At 46.3% G+C, this 23,461-nt stretch overlaps 1 protein-coding gene and 1 long non-coding RNA gene across 5 annotated transcripts in view; one reads left to right on the top strand and one right to left on the bottom strand.

Annotated features, from left to right (window-relative positions):
- SH3GL3 (SH3 domain containing GRB2 like 3, endophilin A3) overlaps positions 1–6,801 on the bottom strand; it is a 130,609-nt gene extending 123,808 nt beyond the window's left edge. For 2 of the 4 annotated variants that reach the window (XM_042987931.1, XM_042987930.1), the window contains exon 1: positions 6,613–6,800. In XM_042987931.1, the coding sequence (XP_042843865.1) occupies positions 6,613–6,657 (45 nt within the window). In that variant the 5' untranslated portion in view covers positions 6,658–6,800. Of the gene's footprint in view, positions 1–6,612 lie in introns of all 4 variants that reach the window. The other 2 variants (XM_042987933.1, XM_042987929.1) reach the window with 2 other exon arrangements.
- Positions 5,993–23,461, top strand: part of LOC122239356 — a 137,326-nt gene continuing 119,857 nt past the window's right edge. Inside the window, exon 1 of the long non-coding RNA XR_006218338.1 lies at positions 5,993–6,302. This is a non-coding gene — a long non-coding RNA (uncharacterized LOC122239356). The remainder of the gene's footprint in view (positions 6,303–23,461) is intronic.

Consider the following 23,461-nt stretch of genomic DNA (forward strand, 5'->3'; position numbering starts at 1 on the left):
AACCAATAATACTGAATACAACTGTCAAAACACTAAAATATTTGTAATGTGTGTTTTTTAAAAAAACAACAACAAACCCAGGTGATGTGATAGGAAAGGTATATTACCTATTTGAATCAGGTGGTCAGGGAAGAATCATGTGATGAGGCAGACCGGTAATCTGTGCTGTGATCTCAGTGACAAGGAGATGCCTTGCAAAGACAAAAGGAAAGGCATGCCAGGTTGAGGAAACAGCTACCCCACAGAAGCACCAAGATCAGAAGAACCTCAGCGCATTAAGGGAACGGAGAGGTCAGTGCGTCTGAGCGTCGGCAGGAGAGGGAAGCGGGAGGCCAAGTGATGTGTGTGGCTTCACAGGCCAGAGGAGGAAGTCTGGGTTTTATTCTAAATGCAACTGGAAGCCGCCGAAGGACTAAAGATTTGCAAGAGGCAGGATGATACGGTGTGAGACACCATTTAAAAAGAGTGTCCTGACCACGGTGGGTAGGATTGCAGCCGGTAGGAATAAAGGTCTGGGCGCTGGGCGGGAGGCTCCAGCGGGGAAGGCTGGAGGCCAGGGCCAGGGCCAGGGCCAGGACCAGGAGGAGAGAGTGGCAGCGGAGACCCGAGAAAGATGAATGGACTAGGGTATATTCTGAACACAGAACCAAGAGAAAGGACTTTCTGATGAACTTCCTTTCCAAGGGGGGAAAGAAAAAATAATCAAAGAGGACTCTCAGTTTCCCTTTTGTTCTACTTGAGCAGCTGAGCACACAGGCACTGGCGTGGTTTACTGAGAGAGAGACCGCCAGCAGAACAAGTTGGGGTGGAGAAAATTAAGGGTTCAAGTGTGGATATCTTAAGCTCGACAGCCTTTTAAATATGCAAGGAGGGGGAGGTGATGTAGGTGGTGAGACGTGTGAGTTTGCCAGGAGTCTGTATTCAGAAGGAGCATCCGGACGAGAATGCAATCTACAGAGTGATCGGCATATAGATTGCCTGTACATCCGAGGGGCTGGATAAGACACGTTGGCAGAGTGGAGGCTGAGGAGAAGGAGAGGTGCCCCAGCCAGAGCCCTGTCCAGAGGGGGATGAGAATAGCAGTGGAGACTGGAAGATGAGGCCAGAGGAAAATCATCCAGCCGGGAGCAACAACAGCTTCTGCCAGGGATGAATGCTCTGAGCAGGCAAAGAGAGCATCAGCGGTCGAGAAAGATTTACCCAGGGCCAGGGGGCAAGGCACTACCATCTGATGGACTAGAAAGAAAGCCGGAAGGAACAACACCGGGCCCGGGAAGGTCACTGCCGCTGGTGCGGTGATAAAAACACGTGGGGAAGACCCTGGGAATTGCACGGGAAGGCAAGTTTCACAGAAGTAGAATGGTTAGAATTGCAATAATACCTCCCTAATCCCATCCCCAGTGCTTCCCCCAGACCCTTGCCCCAACTCAACACTTTCCTGGGTTTCTACTGAAAAACAAAATCCAACTGTCCATGTTTTGTTGATGTAGAATCTCCAGGATACATTTGTCTATTATTTAGCCAAATGGAGTAGTGTTTATTTGCCAGCAGTTTTATTTCCTGGGTAAAGTATGCCAAGGGGCGCCTGAGTGGCTGAGTCGGTTGAGCACCCAGCTTCGGCCCAGGTCATGATCTCGCGGTCCGTGAGTTCGAGCCCCGCGTCGGGCTCTGTGCTGACAGCTCGGAGCCTGGAGCCTGTTTCGGATTCTGTGTCTCCCTCTCTCTCTGCCCCTCCCCTGCTCATGCTCTGTCTCTCTCTGTCTCAAAAATAAATAAAAACATTTAAAAAAATAAAAAATAAAGTATGCCAATAACAGTTCCCCCAAATACACAAGATCCGCCCCCCCCCCCGCCACCAAAACACACACACTTAACTTGGGGAAATGTAATTTACATTCAATTTGTTTATAAAGCTGAAAAATTAATCTGAAAAAAACAGCCAAAATAGATCCCTGCTTGCAAGTGCCTTTTTTTAATTTTTTTTTTTTTTTTTTTTTTTTAGCGTTTATTTATTTTTGAGACAGAGAGAGACAAAGCATGAATGGGGGAGGGTCAGAGAGAGGGAGACACAGAATCTGAAACAGGCTCCAGGCTCTGAGCTGTCAGCACAGAGCCCGACGCGGGGCTCAAACTCATGGACCGCGAGATCATGACCTGGGCCGAAGCCGGCCGCTTAACCAACTGAGCCACCCAGGCGCCCCGCAAGTGCCTTTTTAAACCAAATTCCAAGTCATATCCTAAATTACGTTTATTTTAGAGGAAAAAAAGTCACCAGAGGTAAGAAATGTTTGGATTATATTGTCTAAAAAAATCAAAATCAATTTGGCTTGGACATCTATTCTAGCACCCTGACTTAAAAAAAAAAAAACTGCAAAAATTTATAGATGAATTTATCAAGCAGTCTATGTGGAAAGGAGCAAGAATGTTTTAGCTCAATATATTTTCTGATGCATCTAAGAGAAAAAAAATAAATCATTATGGATTTTGTAAAGTGCATTTTTATCTTTCTCTCTAACGAGACAGTGAAACAAGAGACATTCATTGCCTCCCTGGGGATTCTCATAATTTACAAAGACTATCCTTCTCTGAAGGGTGTACCCATAAATGGCCAGTATGTGCAGTCAGTTGTCAAGCGAAAACTGTCTAGGCCCCTTACGACTGCTCATCATTTTTCTGGTTAATGCATTAAAAGAGAAAGGCGGGAGTTACCCCCAAAACACTGTGTTGCATCCACACATTCCCTCTTGTTGATGGGTCACAGGACAAAGGTTAAAGGGCACCACCACACAAGGGCAAGAAGAAATAAATTCACCACCATCCAGGGTCATCACTATAAGGTTAATCTGAGGAGAGAAGAAGCAAAAGAGGAAAGATAAACTGCTCTCTAGGGGGCATCTGGATGGCTCAGCTGGTTAAGCGTCCAACTTGGGCTCAGGTCATGATCTCATGATCCGGAGTTCAAGCCCCGCATCCGGCTCTGTGCTGACAGCTCAGAGTCTGGAGCCTGCTTCAGATTCTGTGTCTCCCTTTCTCTCTGCCCCTCCCCACCAAATTAAATAAACATTAAAAAAAAAAACTGCTCTCTAGACTTTCCTTGCATGAGGAACAAGTCTTCTGAAGTCCAGAAACAGAAAGAATACGGCTATTCGCACAGTGTCTGGGCCAGAGGAAGTACAGGTGAGGCCTGAGCATCCTGCACCAACAATAACCACTGTCAGGAAAACTACCATGAAATAAACATAATTGATACAAGTCGATCAGCGGTAACACTAATGCAAGGACTCTAAGTTGCATTTTTATTAATCAGGCACCATGCTTAATAAGAAACCATAAGGCCATCTCTAAGCAATTTGTATTTTTCTCTAATAACTCAGTCTATACCCCTACCAGTAGAAGGGCAAATTAAAAAATCCTTCCAAGAGGAAAAATGTATTTAATTCTGAACTAGGGACACTTGGGTTCTAAGTCCCAAGTGCTGAAGAAAACAATTAACGACATTTTGTGATCAATTCGACTTGAACTCTTGCCATTTATTTCTCCTTCTTCCCTGTTGGTCTCCATGTGTTGCCAAAATGATGCATAATCCCTGGGGTTTACAGTTCTTAATTCTCTGTAAAATAAGGGGAATTTTTCTCCCCCGGAGATAGGTGAGGCACTGAGAAGGAAGGATCAGTTCATCAGGAGGCTATATGTTATTTTACCTTGCTTATTGTTGAGTAAAATCATCTCCATTCACCATGGTCCTTCTTCTCTTACTTGTAAAATATCCACTTTATCATCTTTCTCTGACATACTTTAAGTGAATTAAGAATTTCATAACTGGGAGGTATTTATTGAGATGCAATTCACATACCATACACGTCACTCGTTGGAAGTATGCAATTGCATGGTTTTTGGAATAGTCACAGAGCTGTGCAAGCAAAACTACCATCAATTTGAGAAAAGAGACATAGCTTCCAAATCCTCTAATCCAAGGTACAGACAAAACGAAGGTTTAGATGGGTTAAGTCACATTCCCAAGGTCACAGAGCTGGTCAGTGGCAGAGTCAGGCCTGGATCCCTGGGAATTATCAAGCCACTGACATCATCTGGGGCTCCTTTCCCCTGCCCTGGGAATGTTCTACATGAATTAAAACCTGCTGTTACGACGCTGCCTGAGATGAATGTCTGGCATGTTTTAATGTCGTGCTCCGTCTTATATTAAACCCAGTGTAATTTCTCCACGAAATCTGTCCCATTGCAAGATTTCTTAGAAAGACTTCTAGAACAGCTAAAAATGTATCTACTGGGCACTCTGACCACAAAATGTGGTTTTTATAAAGCACACAGAGAATCTGTGATGCCTTTCTTTTCAGATAAATGCACAAAAGATCTCAGCTCATGCCAAAAAAAAAAAAAAATCCTAAATTAGACCCACTCTCATTTTATTAATGGACTGCTTACAGGGGGTTAAACTAAACAACCTCATGGCTAGCATGACATTTCTCCAATGCCAATAACTTGCTAAGATTTCAACCATTCACTCTGGCTGGTGGTCAGAAACCAACTTGAGGGACACCTGAGCGGCTCAGTCAGTTTAAGCGTCCGACTCTTGATTTCGGCTCAGGTCATGATCTCATGGTTGGTGAGATCGAGCCCTGCATCAGGCTCTGCACTGACAGCGCAGAGCCTGCTTGGAATGCTCTCTCTCCCTCTCTGCTCCTCCCTCCCTCCCTCTCTCTTGCTTTCAAAATAAATAAATAAACTTAAAAAAAAAAAAACAAACCCAAAACCAACTTGAATCATCCTAGGGCTTATGTCTCCATCATCTCTGAGATGCGCTCCTATGAAGTTCATACCGAATAAATGAAAATCTTCAAAAAAGGAGGCCAGTTCCTTGCCAGAGCTAAGGAAGACAGTGAAAGAGGCACAGCCAGAGACTACTCTGGCCCTGGTCTGCCCACAGGGGCACCCAGCCTTCCCGCTGCCTAGGCTGAGAGCTTGCTTCAGCTCTTAGCTCACAGCAGCACCTGTTGAAAGCTCCTGCCTTTAAAGGCACCCCCCCCACCCCCGCCGATTTCCAAGACATTCTTCTCCCTCCTGCCTTCCACCAGCTCTTTCCTTCCTGTGCTCCTCCACCCCAAAAGTTTCCTTTATTCAATAAATATTTATTGAGTGGCCACTGTTAAACATTGTCCCTAAATGTGGCTGCTCCCTAGAGTCTATAGTTAGCTCATCCTGCACTATGAGGTGCAAGTACAAGAAAGTTGACTTTCTTGTACTTACATGTTTCGATGTTCATTTAGGGCTTACATCCCCAAAAGTCTAGTTCCAATCTTGGCTTCATGCCCTGAGCCCCAGATCAGGACATGCACTTGCCCCCAGGCCAGTGACATCTCAACGTCACACAGACCCCTCAAAGGGCCCATGGCCAGCGAGGAATACACCATCTCCCCAGTCACCCAGCTGACCCCTCCCCTAGGGCTCCTTATCCCCCTGAACAGCACCACTGTTCACCCAGTGTCCCCGAGCAGAATTAGCGCGTCGCCCAGTTTCTTCATGGGAGGGGTGTGAGGGGACAGCAGTGCCCTCAGCCTGGGACTGAGGCTAGAAGGAGAGAACGCTCTAATTTCAGCTGCTTGTCAATCTGTGGGAGGAGCAGGATGAGATCTCCTCATAAATGTGGGTCGTGAATGAAATGTGTCTACCTTGGTGCTTGCCAAACTGGGGGCCCGGAGGGGACGGAGGGACAGAGCAACAGACCCAGGGCTGCAGGTGGGGGACAGGTTCTACGATCTGAGCTCTCTCGGGGCCGGAGGGGACCGCAATCTTGGAATTCAAATGTGCTTGTCAACACACACACACGCACGCACACACAGCAATTTCGTGCCTCCCCGCCAACCCCCACCGCTTGTTTTCTTGTTTCCCTGTCTCCTCGGCTCAGAGCGCCCTTCCCCCTCCCCTCCCACACCCACCCCCAACCACAATTCCTGCTCGTGCTTAATTCGCAAACCACGCGTCTCCTCCTCCGGGAAGCTTTCCCGGACGCCCCCGCCGCGCTGTCTGCCGCGCTCTGCGCGCGGAGGTGCGTCTCACGCTGTTTGTTTACGCGCCTGCCCGCGTCTCCGCGCCAGACCGCCGCTCCCCGGGGGCAGGAGCCGGGCGGGCGCCGCCAGGACGGCGCGCGGGCGAGGCACCGCCACGGGGAGCCCCGGAGCGCGGCGCGGTCCGCCGGGATCCACCTCCAGGAGCGCGCGGGGCCCAGCATCGCCGGACCCACCGCGAGGCTGCAGGACGCACCCCGGGGGACTCCCAACCTCCAGGTAGGCGACCGGCGGCGCCCGGGCGCCCCGGCCCAGCGCGGGTCGGGGCGGGGTGGGGGTGGGGGGGGGAAGCCGGCGCCGAGCGCAGCGCGCAGGCCTCCGGACGCCTCCTCTCCCGCGCGCGAGCCCCTTCGGCCCGCCACCTCTGCCCCCGGTCCCCGGAAGCCCTCCGAGTGACAGCCGGGGGGCCGCGGCGGGGGGGAGCAGGCGGCCCCCACTGCACGTCCGCGCCCCCAACAGAAGCCCCGAAGCCTCGGGGGACCGCAGCCCCGGGTTCCCCCCGCTCCCGCCCTCCCCCGTGCCTCCCTACCTGGCTGGCTTTGTGGAACTGCTTCTTCAGCCCCGCCACCGACATCGCGACTGCGCCCGGCCGGGGCCGGAGCCGGGGGTGGGGGCGGTCCCCGGGCTCGTCCGGTCAGCGCGGCCGCGACGCGCTGAGGGAGCGGGCGCCGGGGCCGGTCCCCGCGCGGCTGGGCTCCGCCGGGCCCGCCTCCCACGGCCAGGGCCACGGCCACCGCCGCTGTCACACTCGCACACACGCGCGCACGCAGATGGCAACACGGCGTTCCAAAGCCCCTGCGCAGCCCATTGGCCGAGCCGAGGCGGTATGCAAATGAGGCCGCCGGGGCCGCCCACGCCTCATTGTTGCGTGGAGACCCGGGGGCCGAGCCACCGGGAAGCGGGGCCCGGGGGTGGGGGGCTGGGCGTGCGGAGCTCCCGGGTGCGTGGGGGGCAGGCCCACGCGGGGCCTCTTGCGGGACGGAGCCTGTACCGCGGCCACGGGTGCGGGGAGAGGGTTCACCTCTCCGCGCTTTTGGGACTTGGTGCGAAGCCTGCTTTTGCTCGCGGGCAACATCGCCTCCCTCAGGCGCAATTTGGGTAGGGAACGCTCCCGGGTCAGCTTAGAGGGACAGAAATGCGACCAGACGGCGGACCTGCGGCAGGAGGGCGGCGGGGCTGTTTCTTCTTTCCCCGCGCGGTGCCCTGGGTGCAGTCCGCCCACATGACTCTGGCCAACGGAGGGGGGCAACACTTAATGGGTAATTTGCTAATAAATGTGGTGCTCGCCTCTACGAAGCGCCAAGCCCACTGTCAACTGCAGAAGAGCGCCTGTCTCCAGGGAGCTGTGAACAGCGCGCTCCGTACCCTCCCTCGGGAGTGCAGCGCACGCGGGACCCATCCCCCTCCGTGATTCCTACCAGTTGTGTCGTCGGTTACTGAGCGTCATTTCGCACAGCTGAGGCCCAGTCTGCGGCCTGGAGCGTCCTGTGGGTTCTTGCGCCTGAGCTGCCCCCCAACAGGCCGGCATCTGAGCTGAGCCCTGCCTCCAAAGGACCCCCGGGGGCTCCCAAGACGTGCAACCCACTCTTAGCCATGCTTAGCACCGAATGAAACAGACATCTTCCCCCTCCAGGCTCCACCTAAGAAAAAGGAGCTCCTCTTCTCTGAACCCTCAACAGGCCCCATCTGGGATGACCAAGAGCCATGGTGTGCCCAGGACCCTTCTGGTTTACACCTGCTGTGCCTTGGCGTTCGCTGTGGGCGTCCTGCGTTTCTCCAGAAAAAGTCCTTTGCCATTAGCTCTCGACTCCCTTATCCCTGGCATCATGCCAGTGAGGATTAGTGGGTAATGTTTCCTCGCTTTCCCTTAGAGGGTGTGGACAGGAGTGAGCAGAAGCATCCTTTCTCTGATACGGGAGAAAATGAACTTAGTGCGGGAGATAAAGGTGGCCATCCCAAGGATTACTTAGTATGACTTAGGTAAGTGCCGTAGGCTTCACTGGCCTACGACCACAGACAAGTAACATAGCAGGATCAGAATAATACAGCAAGGTGATCTGTCTATGCAGTGGGTTGAACCCCACTCAACAGTAGGCTCCACCCACTGAGGCAAAGGCAGCTGGGGGCAGGGACTGGAGTCGGGGTCCCCTTTGTCCTGGGCTACTTCAGGACTGCCTGGGAGCATGCTCATCTGCCCTTTTTCTCCGTGACCCGAATGGTTTAAATAACACAGATTTGAAGGAATTTACCCTAACCCAATCCAACTCTGGCCGTTTGGGAAGGGAGTGATTTTTTAAAACAACTTTTTGGCATTTCTTCCACTGCTGATAGTATATTCATTTCCTACTCCAGTTAATGTTGGTAATTTATCTCTTAATTTCATCAGGTATAGAGTTGTACATCATATTCTCATAATGTTTCAACGTCAGAACCTTTCACGTACATGTTTTCCTTTGTAAAAGTATTTGCGATCTTAATTTTTCAGTAACTTAGGCTCATGAGAGGGTTTGCCAGTTTTATTGGTCTCTTAAAAATGGTTCTTGAGTTGACTCATCATTGCCATAGATTTTTGTTCTCTCATTAATTCCCTTTTTATATATTGTTTCCTTCTGTTTTGCTCAGGACGTTAAGGTTATTAACAACAGAAACTGGTCCTGATGAGTGTAAGCTGGAAAGGAATGTATTGGAGAAGGATATCAGGTGGCCCAGAGATTTAGAGGGGCCTAGGGGACCGGGTCGGGCAATGAGCAGGAATGAGGAATCTCGGTGGTCAGATCCCCAGCACGCCCAGTGGGGGGCGTTTGTTGGGAGGTGCTGGCTCGGCCGCTAAATGCTGGCTGTGGCTACCAGAATGAAGGCTAAGCTCCTCCCTGCTTCTTTCAGGCGCTCACTGGAGACTCAGAGTTCCAGGGGGCAGCATCTGATTGGCTAAGTCCAGATGATGTACATACCCGGCTCTAGATGTCCAAAACGTACACCATGATGGAACTCCCTAATATAGGAAGCAGCTTCACAGGCTAGGCAGCCGAAACAACGATCTAAAAACCAACAATAACACAAATGCCCACTAACCTTTCTTTGAGGACCTGTCATCTCTTCAGTTGACCATGTGGTTTACTCGTTTTTATTCTTTCCTGTCTTGATAATCAGCACATATAAAGCTACAGAGTTTCTCCCTGCGTATGGCTTTGGCTTCATACCTTGTTTTCATCATGTGGTACAGTTCTGATTGTTTTCTAAATAGACTTGTGATTGCGTCTTTAATGTCCTCTTTGGTCTAAATGTTCAGGACTTTTTTTTTTTTTTAATCCTTTCTAGGTGGGGGCACCGGGGTGGCTCTGTCAGTTAAGTGTTCACCTTCTGCTCAGGTCACGATCTTGCGGTTCATGGGTTTGAGCCCCGCGTCGGGCTCTGTGCTGATGGCTCAGAGCCTGGAGCCTGCTTCAGATTCTGTGTCTCCCTCTCTCTCTGCTCCTTCCCCACTCGCTGTGCCTCCCTCTCTCTCAAAAATAAATATTAGAATTTTTTAAATCTCTCTCTCATAAATATTAGAATTTTTTAAATCTCTCTCAAAAATAAATACTAAAAATTTTTTTAAATCTTTTCTAGGTGGTTTGATTTCTTTTATTCACTGTGTATTCTAGGCTCGTACAGTTGTCAAATAACATATCTTAAAGTGGTTTTTCTAACATAGCCTATTACGTTAAATGTTATATGTTATAAATGTACCATAGAGGTTTGAACTAATGTGTATTCTGTTTTTGTGGTACAGTTTTTCTGTGTATCCATAACGGCACACCTTCCACTGAAGCTCCTAGCTCAGGGGGAGATTTCAAACTCATACTAGCTGGAGTCACACTGGCCAGTTCAAGGCTTAGCCTTTATGTCACCTTCCAGTGACCCAAGGGCCACAGCTCCTCAATCTGTTTAGGGAGGAGTAAACAAACGTCTTGGGCTATTTGGTGGCGTTGCCTGCGTGGGAGTAGGAGAGCTTTGAGGCACAGATAAGCATCGCTCTAAACTGAAGAATCTTGGGGCATTCGGTGGTCTTCACGCGTCAGTGACAAGAGGGATGTCGTGGCTGTCTCTGGCAGTCTGGATAGATGGCCCATGTTGTGGCACAGGTGTTCTCCTGTTCCTTTTCTTGTGGTCCTTGCTTCCCACGCCCCCTGTACCTTCCCTGGTGCACAGAGTGCTATGCTGGGATGCACTGACCTTTCCCTCTCTCGTGCTTAGACCCGCTTCTGAGTCCAGTATTTGCAGCCTTTGTATCTGGTCCTGTGGTGAACGACCATCCTGCGTGGATGGGAGCAGGAGAGCTCTGGGTAGGGGCAGAGGGGGAGGGGGCATAGTGATTGTCTAAAGCAGGATAACGTATCCCAGTATGTAGCCCATAAATCAAGTCTTCTGGACTTACCATTCAAATGATCTGTATCCTGATTATTGGTTTCTTCACTTCTGGAAGACCGAGGGCCATTGTCTGCAGTCTCCGATTAGGATTGTGTCTGTTGTGCCTTATGTTTGGGAGTTGAGCTTTGAATGGTTTTCAGTGCTATGGTAGTCCGTCCATGTGTATAACTGTTGTGCCTTCCTTGTGGGTTGGAATTTTATCCATAGAAAGTAACCTATTTTGTTCCATTTGTGACTTTTTGCTTCCATTGTACTTTGTCTTATGTCAATTTTTGCATTACTTTTTGTTTATACGTGTTTCGTATGTTTTAACTGGTCCTCTTTTTGTCCTCTTTTTATCCCAGCTTTATTAAGGTATAATTGATCTATGACAGTGTGTATATGTAAGACATACAATGTGATTATTTGGTACGTGTATATATTATGAAATGATCACCACAATGACATTAGTAAACACTTCCATCACCTCATAATTATCTTTTTTTTTTTTAATGGTGAGAACATTTAAGACCTACTCTCTTAACTTTCAAGTATGGGTCCTTTGACCTTTCAACCTGTTTAAAAAATGTGTTCTCTTTTTAATGCTTTCATTTATTTTTGAGAGAGAGAGAGAGAGAGAGAGAGAGAGAGAATGAGCAGGGGAGGGGCAGAGAGAGGGAGACACAGAATCCAAAGCCAGTTCCAGGCCCTGAGCTGTCAGCACAGAGCCTGACGTGGAACTCGAACCCATGAACCGCGAGATCGTGACCTGAGCCAAAGTTGGTCGCTTAACCGACTGAGCCACCCAGGTGCCCCTGGGCATGTGTTCTTATAAACAATAAAATTTAATTTTGCTTCTGGGCCAAAATAAGTCTTTGCCTTTTGTTAGAAAGATTTCAAGCATTCACATTTATTATGAAAAGAATATATTTGGTCTCGGTTTTGTCAGTTTATGGCTTGTTATCCGGGTTTCTTCCCCCCCCCCCTTCAAATAGTTGCTTCTATCACTCGTATCTATTTTACTTCTTCTTCCCCTTTGTTTTTGGAAACTATACACGCAGTTTCACTCAACCAGTGGTTGCCATTATTCTATAAAATATTTGAACTTACAGTCTCGGTCAACATCAATAATCAAACATTCTGTCAAAGCCATAGCGTGATGACCATGAGCCAGGGCACCTGGACTGTGTCTTGCTCATTCCTCCTTCAACTCAGACTGGCTCCCGCAATGACCCCAGCCATCTGAGAAGTCTCCAGCAGAGACTGGGGTCCAGTTCCCTTCGTGGGAAACAGAACACCAAGCCACTGAAGACTGGGCTGCAAGGTGTTGGTTCCAAGTCAGGGAGGCCAAGCTGCGTAGGAGACCATTTGGACAGAATTTTGAGATGGACGCATAGTGAAATTATTTTAAATCCAAAGTGAAAGCTTCCGTAAGTATGTATATTCCATCATATGATAACACCTAAAGAAAAATTGGAGACTACGGGAAAGTAAAGGGGAGGCAAATTTACCTTCGGAATCACTGTTGAAGCAAGTACTCTCAATACTTGGTCACCTTTTTCCTTTACAGTCGATTTCCGACACAAAAGGTAAACGTGCTGTCACAACTGTGCAAACTACCTTATTTTCTTCTTTGTTCTCTTAATTACATGAGCAACTTTTTATTCTGCCTAGTCTTCACGCACATCATTTTCGTGACAGCTGAATAACCGATTGTGTAGACGTATCATTAAATTTTATTATTTTCTGTCACTACTCAATTTAAAAGTTTTTCCCCCAAATTTTTCATTTAAATGCCACGTTAAACATCTTTTTCCATATTAGTATTTCTCTCTGTATTTAGGGATAGTTCCTTAGAATGGATTCCCAGATATAAAATTAGTGCATGAAAGACTGGAACAGTTCTAAGTGCAAATTGATAACATACTGCTCCCTGATCCAAGGTCATTAAGAGGGGAGTCTTGTAAAAATTGTGGGGGGGGGGGGAGGGAGGGAACAAAGAAGTGTGGATTATTATCTTCCATTTGCCTTGAACTTTATGTTTTTAAACGTATGGCCTGATGCAAGCCCCAGACTGCACTTCTAGGCAGAACTTGGAGAGCTGACTTCAAATCCTGATGTCTTAAATAATCCTCAGGGGGTGCCTGGGGGACTCAGTTGGTTTAGCATCCGACTTCGGCTTAGGTCACGATCTCACAGTTCATGGGTTCGGGTCCCACGTCAGGTTCTGTGCTATCAGCTCAGAGCCTGGATCCTGCTTCAGATTCTGTGTCTCCCCCTCTCTGTGCCCTCACACTTTGTCTCTCTCTCTCTCTCTCTCTCTCTCTCAAAAATAAATAAACATTAAATTATCCTCAGCTCTTAGGCTAACCATGACCTCTCTCAATCTCCAGATCTTTTTCCCTAAAGAAAGCCCTCACCCGTTCGCCCTTCCACTTTGGGCCACTCTACGGAGTTTGTTCATTAGGTCACGTATTGGGATTAACCAGACCTAGAAGCATCCTTGCCCCAGTCTACCACCACCCCCACCTACCTGGCTGCAGCAGGATGTTGAGAGCATTAATACTGTTTTTGCTCTCCTCGTAACTTCATAGGCCTTTTATTTCGCACATCTGGGAAAGATATGTGCCCGTCGATGAGGTAACGGCAGACATGATGAATCCCACATGTCGAACATGGCAATTTGCCTTGAACTTGCAAGATCACAACTGGGGACAAACGTACAGATTTTCTTCACTTATTGTTTTACAGAAAGCTAATGGACAGCCAATTGATCGGTCAAGAAAAGGCCAAAGAAATCTTTTCATTTTTAAATGTGGGGGGGGGGGGACCCAAAGTGTTTTCATTTCTGCAAAAATGAAACTGGGTGAAGGGCACCTTCTCAACAATGAAAGCAGATATAATTACCTAGTGAATCAATGCATATCAGTTCTCTCCAATACATTACTCTATTATTCTGGGTTCTGTGCACATTCAGTTAGAATTCTGGGTCATGCGGCTCCTCTAGTTAGCCTTTGTTAATTACGTAGATGCTATTTCCATGTTCACACTTAACCCCAGAGGACTGATTTGTCCCTTCTAATAAAGGATTGTTCAGTTTGCGCCTGGGGCCGGGGAACGGGAGCCGCGGCTTTTGTAAACTACTCCTGCCACCTTGTGGTGCTCCTGAGAAGTGGCAAAGTCAACTTCAGGAGCCATGAGCATGGTGGCCAGTGATTCCATACCTGCCAGTTCCTTGTATTTCAGAGCTTTTAAGAAGCACACTCCTACCTCTCCAGTCAGGTCACAGCAGCCCATCTGGATGGCATTAAATGTAAACATGTGCTACAGCTTGGTTACCTTGAGATTCCAGATCACATCCGGGACTTCTGTGAATTAGAACTCTCTTACGGGTCTCACTGTTGTGAGTCTCAAGAACTGTTCCAGGGTGCCTGGGTGGCTCAGTCGGTTAAGCGTCCAACTCTTGATTTTGGCTCAGGCCATGATCTCACGGTTTGTGAGCCCCACACTGGGCTCTGTGCTGACCGTGTGGGGCCTGCTTGGGATTCTCTCCCTCCCTGTGTCAAAAAATGAATAAATAAATAAACTTAAAAAAAAAAAATCAACTGAGATATCGAGTGTGCAGCAAGGAAAGTGTTTCTTCTAAAGGCGGCCAGACAAGGACACGGGGGGAGGGGGGAAGCCTCAAATCCTCCTCCCAAAGGAGGAGAGTCGAGTCGGGGGAGGAAAAGGCAAATGCAAAAGGTCTGGGTAAATAGTTGCAGCTGCACTTGTTAGGCAAGAGCTGTGATTAGTCGTGTTAACCCTGCGATTGCTGCTTTCATACTAGCCTCTCGGAGCTGCTCAATACACATAGCTATGCGTGTCATGAACAAATATGATGCTGAGGAGGGAAACTGAGGATGTAGACCAGCAAGAACTTGGGACGGTGCTCAGGGAAGGGTTGTGGGAAGTGGATGGCCCCGAGAGCCAAGGACACGGTGAGGTGTCGCTGCGTAGTCGAGGTGACGGGAGCTGTTCCATGGAACAGTGTGGACACACTCTGCAGCCAGAGCCTGGACGGCCCGCAGAGTGGGGAGCGCAGGAAGCCTGGAGGTGGGGAGTTCCCATCTGGTTGTGACCTTGTCCCTGACTAGCCCTTTAAGGGGACCATGAGGTTGATCACAATGCTCTCACAGGTGTTGCAGAAGTTTTGTTCAATACGGGAGACATTTTCCTCAGGATCATCATCACTCATGGCTTGATTCCTCTCCTGGTCACTGCTCAGGGCTGTGTAGAAGTGCGGACACCCTCACCGGCCGGGGGGATCCTGGCCCTAGACCTCATCAGTCCGGGCTCGCTCGTGTTCCCTACCTGTCTCTATTCCAGGGGGTAAAAAAAAACACAGTCCTTTTATAAAATGTGCTGAATGAATACATTAAAGCCACCAATTCTCAAGACTCAGCAATAATAGTGATAGAATTGTAGATCACTGATTTATTCTAAGAAAACCCAAAGAGAAGATGCATTCAACCTTTTTTTAACGTTTATTTATTTTTGAGAAAGAGTGCGAGTAGGGAAGGGGAAGAGAGAGAGGGAGACACAGAATCTGAAACAGGATCCAGGCTCTGAGCTGTCAGCACAGAGCCTGACGGGGCTCGAGCCCACGGACCGTGAGATCATGACCTGAGCCGAGGTCAGGTGCTTAACCGACTGAGCCACCTAGGTGCCCCCACAGATATTCAATCTTAAGACTATTTGTGGGTGCCTGGCTGGCTCAGTTGGAGGGGTGTGTGACTCTCAATCTCAGGGTCATGAGTTCGAGCCCCGTGTTGGGTATAGAGATTAATTAAACAAATAAAACTTTAAAAAAAAAAGAAAAGAATGTTTTCTGGGCTATTAAAAAGTACTTTTGTCCACCTATTTTCCTGTGAGCCCCCATTTTTCTGGGGAAAAGTCAATCCCCAGATTGACTTCCTATTTCTATTGGGGTTTCTATTCCTATTTTTACTGCTCTTGTGTGAAGAGATCGTGGTTCCCTGTAAGTGTAGGATTGGCTGTGTTTACAGATACATCATGCACTCAGCATCTGGCATTTCAAGAATCTGCCACTTGTCCTGTATGTGCCTCTAATCATAAAAGAAAGGTTCATACAGCATCTATCCCTGGATTGATTTGTTATTTTTGTTAGTCCTTTGCTATTGTCATTATGGTCTATAGGGGGCAGTAGGAACCTCAGAGTGAAACAGCAGAATGTGAAGCTCCGAATGGTCAAACACGAGATTCCCTGGCTGTCTAAAGCAGTGCTCCTCAGTCTTCAAGGTGCGCGCACATCCCCTGGGAATCTGGTTAGCATGCGGGCTGATTCCCTGGGTCTGCAGTAGCCCAAGATTCTGCATTTCTAACAAACTCCCAGGCAATGCCAGCGTTACAGGGCCAGGGACCACACTTTGACTTGCAAGGCTGTAAATGGCAGTCTTGTAGGGCCAGGGTGCAGTGTTCTTTACACACATTTGTCATGTGAATCGTGAACATGCACGGCCAACAGATCCCGTGTTTGATGAACTGGCTGGATTGAGAACAACTGAGTTTCAGCAGTGTCTTTTCCCTTGACCTTGGGGGTGCCATTTTCTCCTTTGTGGCTCGGCGAGGTGGTTGGTAAACTTTAGAGGCTAATGTTATTTGTCATTCCCCTTGTAGGTGTAGAGTTCTGAGCCTGACTTTGCCAGATTTTACCCTAGGAGTGGAATGTGCCCTTACCCCTGAAGCTTGGAACTGGTGGCCTTCAGTCACCTGCCGTGGCAGACGCCCTAGGCGGCCCCTCACGTGCCGGGGGGAAAGAAGTGAGATATGTGTGGTCTCCAATTCAGGGAGTAGAGACCCACTCAGAGAGAGAACTGTCCCCCAACAAGATGCAATTGATCCACCTCTCAAGCTTTGGCCTTGGAGAGAATCAGGACTTGGATGTATTTGAATATCCTTGCTCTGAGATCACTCGGGCTTATTCATTTAACATACATTTATTGGGCACCTGCTGTATACCTGGCCTTATGCTGGGGGCTGGGCCAGTAGAGATGAATCAGAATTTGTCTTGTGGGGGCTGATATTTGAAATGCGTGGGCAGGTTTCCACGAAGAGTCCCATACAGTCTTAAGAAAAGCCAGAGTCTACTTGCACTATTGGTGGGAATGCAAACTGGTGCAGCCCCTCTGGAAAACAGAGTGGAGGTTCCCCCCAAAATTAACAACAGATCTACCCTATGACCCAGCAATAGCACTGCTAGGAATTTACCCAAGGGATATAGGAGTGCTGATGCATAGAGGCACTCGTACCCCAATGTTTCTAGCAGCACTTTCAACAATAGCCAAATTATGGAAAGAGCCTAAATGTCCATCAACTGACGAACGGATAAAGATGTGGTTTATATACACAATGGAATACTACTTGGCAATGAGAAAGAGTGAAATCCTGCCATTTGTAGCAACATGGATGGAACTGGAGGCTATTATGCTGAGTGAAATAAGTCAGGCAGAGAAAGACAGATACCATATGTTTTCACTCATATGTGGATCTTGAGAAACTCAACAGAAGACCAGGGGGAAGGGGAAGGGGGAAAAAAAGTTATAGAGAGGGAAGGAGGCAAACCATAAGAGACTCTTAAATACTAAGAACAAACTGAGGGTCAGTGGGGGGTGGGAGAGAGGGGAAAGTGGGTGATGGGCATTGAGGAGGGCATTGAGTTGGGATGAGCACTGGGTGTTGTATGGAAACCAGTTTGACAATAAATTTTACAGAGAGAGAGAGAGAGAAAAGCCAGAGTCTAGGGAGCTGGCTGATGGGTGTCCCTACTGCAGACCCCTTGGGGTGTTTCCCCCGGGCAGGGTAACTCAGGACTATTCACGTGGTATCACATGGTGTGTATTTGGAGTCTGGGTTATTTTACGCACTAATGTGACCCTTATCTCATTGTATTGAGTTGTGGCTTCATTCTCCTCCCTATGAAACTCGGAGCTGGAATTTTTAAAAAGTGTTAGTAAGTCTGAGTAAGCATGTGTCAATATTGGCACTATCCCATCCTTGGGACTTACACACGCCCACCCACACCCACTCTGACTAGCCGAGAACCCACCAAACTCTGTTATCCTACAACATTGGAGAAGTAAGTGAATGACTCAAGATCTGACCTGTGGTTTTGAAGAACAGGAAGGCATTGACCTCAGAGTTCATTTGGGTTTAGGCAAACCTGATCTATGCTGTTAGAAATCGGGGTGCTGGCTCCCCTTGGGAGCAGCAGTCCTGGCTGGAAAGACCCATGAGGCTTCTGGGGGCTGCTGATGTCGGATTTCTTATTCTCGGTGCAGGGCACGTAAGAGGGTGTGTGCTGTGAGAAAACGTTAAGCTGTCCTCCTAAAATATATGGGCACTTTCTAGATGCAAAAAAAAAAAAAAAAAAAAAAAAAAAAAAAAAAAAAAAAAATTCATGAAGTTCATAACTTTGAAAGGTTTTGACTACATATAGCAGCAATTTTAAAAGCAGAAATGAAATCGTAATGCTTAAGTCAATGACGATGAACAAATGCCCCGAATTCTCTCCTTGGCAGACCCAATGCTTCTGCTTAAAAACAAAACAAATCACCAATTACCTAAGCCTGGCCACCCCCATGCAACACATTTAAGGCTAAAAACTTCAAAAACGGCCCGTCTTCTCTCTGTTTTCCATTCTGCGTTGCCCTCCCCCCACAGACACTCGTTGGATGATCTCACCTGATTTTTATATAGAAAATTGAGTCCATGTGGTGTTAGCTCCCTCCAGCCCCCCTCGTCTCCACCTGAATGCGAGCCCGGGGAGCCCCGTTTTCCCCCATCTTTCCCCCTGAGCCTGGGGGCAAGGAGCCCATCTCCTCTCTGCCTTTCTGCATCTAACTTCCCGCAAGGTCAGCCCCTCCCCACAGGCAGCAAATTCAGGATCTCCCAGACCTGCCCTCTCCCCCCCCCCCCAACTCCCACTCGCTCCCAAGGCCTTTACATTCAGGCAAATAACTTGAACTCCCTTCACACCCCTCTGGGACATTGGCAGGACCCTCCCCAGAGATCTGCGAGGCCACCTTTTCTACAGTCTTGACAGTTTGATTTTTTTGCCTTGCATTTGCTAGTCTTCCAGACATCTATGGGACCTAACTTTAAGTGCTTTTGAAAGTTTGGATGCTCAGCTCTTGAAAACACTTTAATTAAATGGACCGAAACACTTGAGTTTCTCTGAGTACGTAGAACCTTCTTAGCTCTCTAAACGGGGCACTTTTGTTATGCAGCCTGCGAGTTGGAGGTCCAAGCCTGGCCTTTCCGTCCTCCACAAGAGCGAGATAAAGCATCCAGCAGGGAAGCTCCAGGCACCACACGATCCGGTTCCCAAACTGCTGGAGGGCCCCCCAGAAGCCCAATTAGCCCCAAAGCCAAAGCATCAATTCCCTAATGATAAATTTCCCCAAAATGTATAGTCGTATGATCTGTTGTGGTTCACATATGATGAAGTGAGCCTCTGCTCTCAGGACTTCCTCTATCCCCGACGGCATCTGTGCGTTCCCATGGTTACCTAACCTGGGGAGGGGAGTGTAAGCTTGCTTCCACAGCTGGACACCTTGTCCAGGGCACAACCTGCACAACTGTCCGTGGAACCCTTGCCCACTCTCTGGGAGGTATTTGGGGTAACTTTTGACAGCTTTCTGCTTCCTCTGCATTTTTTTAATTATTTTTTTAAATTTTATTATTTAAATTTTATTAATTTTTTTAATTTTAATTACAGCATAGTTAACATACAGTGTAATTTGAGTACAGTGATTCAATAGTTCCATACATCACCAAGTGTTCATCACAACAAGTGCACGCCTCCGTCCCCTCACCTATTTCACCCGCCTCCCCACCCCTTCCCTCTGGTGTGCTCTGTAGTGAAGAGTCTGTTTACGCATCCGTCTCTCTCTTTTTTCCCTTTGTTCATTTGTGTTCCTTAAATTCCACATATGAGTGAAATCATGGTATTTGTCTTTCTCCGACCGACCGACTTCCCTTAGCATAATACTCGCCCGGTCCACCCATGTTGTTGCAAATGGCAAGATTTCATTCTTTGTTATGGCTGAGTAATATTCCATTGTATGTATATACCACTTCTTCTTTATCCATTCATCTACTGAGGGACACATGGGCTGCCTCCCTATCTTGGCTGTTGAAACAATGCTGCTCTGAACATACGGGTGCATATATCCTTTTGCATTAGTGCTTTTGTGTACTTTAGGTAAATACCCAGTAGTGAAATCATTGGATCATAACGTGGTTCTATTTTAACTTTTTGAGGAATCTCCATACTGTTTTCCAGAGTGGCTACACCAGTTGGTAATCCAGCTAACAGTACAAGAGGGTTCCTTTTTCTCCGCATCCTCGCCAACACTTGTATTTTGTGTTTTTAATTTTTTTTTAATGTTTAATTATTTTTGAGAGAGAGAAAGAGAGCACAATCGGGGGAGGAGCAGAGAGAGAGAGAGAGAAAGAGAGGCACAGAATCTGAAACAGGCTCCAGGCTCTAAGCGGTCAGCATAGAGCCCGACACGGGGCTCGAACTCACAAACCGTGAGATCATGACCTGAGCCGAAGCCGGACACTCAACCGACTGAGCCACCCAGGCGCCCCTGTATTTTGTGTTTTTGATTTTAGCTATTCTGACAGGTGTGAGGTGGGTGATATCTTATTGTAGGTTTGATTTGCATTTTCCGGATGATGACTCAACTTGAGCATCTTTTCATGTGTCTGTTGGAAATCTGTATGTCTTCTTTGGGAAAATGTCTGTCCATGTCTTCTGCCATTTTGTATTTGGATTATTTGCTCTTTGGGTGTTGAGTTATATAAATTCTTTATATATTTTGGATACTAATCCTTTATCAGATATGTCATTTGCAAATATCTCCCATTCAGTAGGTTGCCTTTTAGTTTTGTTCGCTGTTTCCTTTGCTGTGCAGAAGCTTTTTATTTTGATGAGGTCCCAATAGTTTACTTTTGCTTTGTTTCTCTTGCCTCAGGAGACCTATCTAGAAAAATGTGGCCAATGTCAGAGAAATTACTGCCTGTGCTCTCTTCTAGGATTTTTATGGTTTCAGGTCTCCAATTTAGGTCTTTAATCCATTCTGAGTTTATTTTTGTATATTGTGTAAGAAAGTGGTCCAGTTTCATTCTTTTGCATGTAGCTATCCATTTTGCCCAACACCATTTGTTGAAAAGTCTGTATTTTTTTTCCATTGCATATTCTTTCCTGCTTTGTCAAAGACTAATTGACCGTATAATCATGGGTTCGTTTCTGGGCCTTCTATCCTGTTCTGTTGATCTGTGCATCTGTTTTTTTTGCCAATACCATAGTGTTTTGCTTATGACAGCTTTGTAATATATCTTGAAATCTGGTATCGTAATACCTCCAGCTTTGTTTTTCTTTTTCAAGATTATTTTGGCTACTCGGGGTCCTTTGTGGTTTCATACAAATTTTAGGATTATTTGTTCTAGTTCTGTGAAAAATGTTGTTGGTATTTTGATAGGCATTCCATTTAAATCTGTAGATTGTGTTGGGTAGTATGGACATTTTAAGAGTATGTGGTCTTCCAGTGCGTGAGCATGGAATATCTTTCCATTAGTTTGTGTCTTCAATTTCTTTCATCAGTATTTTATAGTTTTTGGTGTACAAGTCTTTTACCTTCTTGGTTAACAATATTTTATTGGTTAATAATATTTTATTATTTTTGATGCAGTTGTAATTGGGATTGCTTTCTAAATTTCTCTTTCTATGGCTTCATTATTAGTTTATAGAAATGCAATGTATTTCTGTACAATGATTTTGTGTTCAGCAACCTTACTGAACTCATTATCAGTTCTAATACTTTTTTGATGGAGTCTCCAGGGTTCTCCATACAGAGTGTTATGTCGTCTGAAAATAGTGAAAGTTTTACTTCTTCCTTATCAATTTGGATGCCTTTTGTTCCTTTTTTTGTTTCTGATTGCTGTGGCTAGGACTTCAGTACTATGTTGAATAAAAGTGGTGACAGTGGACATCTTTGTCTTGCTCCTGACCTTAGGGGGAAAGCTCTCAGTTTTTCACCATTGAGTATGATGTTAGAATAGGCTTTTCATATATGGTCTTTATTATGTTGAGTTATGTTCCCTCTACACCTACTTTGTTGAGGGCTTTTATCATGAATGGATGTTGTACTTTGTCAAATGCTTTTTCTTCATCTATTGAAATGATCATATGGTTTTTACCCTTCCTCTTACTGATGCAATGTATCACATGGATTGATTTGCAAATATTGAACCACTCTTGCCCTCCCAGGAGTAAATCCCACTTGATCATGGTGAATGATTTTTTTAATGTGTTGTTGGATTCAGTTGGCTAATATTTTATTGAGGTTTCTTGCATTTATATTCATCAGAGATATTGGCCTGTAGTTCCCTTTTTTTGTAGTGTCTTTATCTGGTTTTGGTATCAGGGTAAGGCATGCCTCACAGAATGAATTTGGAAATTTTCCTTTCTCTTCTTTTTTTTTGGAATAGTTTGAGAAGAAAAAATATTAACTCTTCTTTAAATGTTTGGAAGAATTCACCTGGAAAGCCATCTGGTCCTGGACTTTTGTGTGTTGGGAGTTTTTGATGACTGATTCAATTTCATTGCTGGTAATCACTGTGTTCACATTTCCTATTTCTTCCTTATTCAATTTTGGGAGGTTGTATGTTTGTAAGAACTTATCCATTTCTTCTAGGTTATCGAGTTTTTTGGCATATAATTTTTCATAGTATTTACTTATTGTATTTCTGTGGTGTTGGCTGTTATTTTTCCCCTTCCATTTCTGATTTTTTTTGATGAGTCTGGCTAAAGGTTTATCCATTTTGTTGATCTTTCCAAAGAACCAGCTCCTGGTTTCATTGATCTGTTCTATTGGTTTTTTGGGGTTTTTTTCTATTTCATTTATTTATGCTCTAATCTTTATTATTTCCTCCCTTCTAATGATTTGGGTCTTTGTTTGTTCTTTTTCTAGCTCCTTTAGGTGTAAGTTTAGGTTGTTTATTTGAGGTTTTACTTGCTTCTTAAGGTAGGCCTGTGTTGCTGTAAACTTCCCTCTTAGAACAGCTTTTGGGGGCACCTGGGTGGCGCAGTCGGTTAAGCGTCCGACTTCAGCCAGGTCACGATCTCGCGGTCTGTGAGTTCGAGCCCCGCGTCAGGCTCTGGGCTGATGGCTCGGAGCCTGGAGCCTGTTTCCGATTCTCTGTCTCCCTCTCTCTCTGCCCCTCCCCTGTTCATGCTCTGTCTCTCTCTGTCCCAAAAATAAATAAATAAATTAATTAATTAATTAAAAAAAAAAAAAAAAAAAAAAGAACAGCTTTTGCTGCATCCCAAAATGGGTTTTGGACCCTTTGTTTTCATTGTCATTTGTCTGCATGTATGTTTTGATTTCCTCTTTGATTTCTTGGTTGACCCATTCATTGTTTAGTAGCATAGTATTTAACCTCCATGTATTGGTGTTCTTTTCATATTTTTCCTTGTGTGATTTCTGATTTCAGAGTGTTGTAATCAGAAAAGATGCATGGTATGACTTTGATCTTTTTGAATTTGTTGAAACTTGTTTTGGGCCTAATATGTGATTTTTTTTTTTTGGAAAATGCTCCATGTGCATTTGAGAAGAATGTGCATTCTGATGTTTTAGGATGGAATGTTCTGAATATATCTGTTAAATGCATCTGGTCCAGTATGTCATTCAAAGCTACTCTTTCCTTGTTGATTTTCTGTTTGGATGATCTGTCCATTAATGTAAGTAGGTGGTAAAGTCCACTACCATTATTGTAATACTATCAATCACTTTCTTTATGTTTATTATTAACTATTTCAAGTATTTGTGTGCTTCCCAGTTGGAGACATAAATATTTACCATCTTATTGGATTATCCCCTTAATGATTATATAGTGTCTTTCTGTGTTCTTGTTACAGC

The sequence above is a fragment of the Panthera tigris genome, chromosome B3 (assembly GCF_018350195.1).
Source record: "Panthera tigris isolate Pti1 chromosome B3, P.tigris_Pti1_mat1.1, whole genome shotgun sequence".
In the NCBI taxonomy this organism is placed as follows: Eukaryota; Metazoa; Chordata; class Mammalia; order Carnivora; family Felidae; genus Panthera; species Panthera tigris.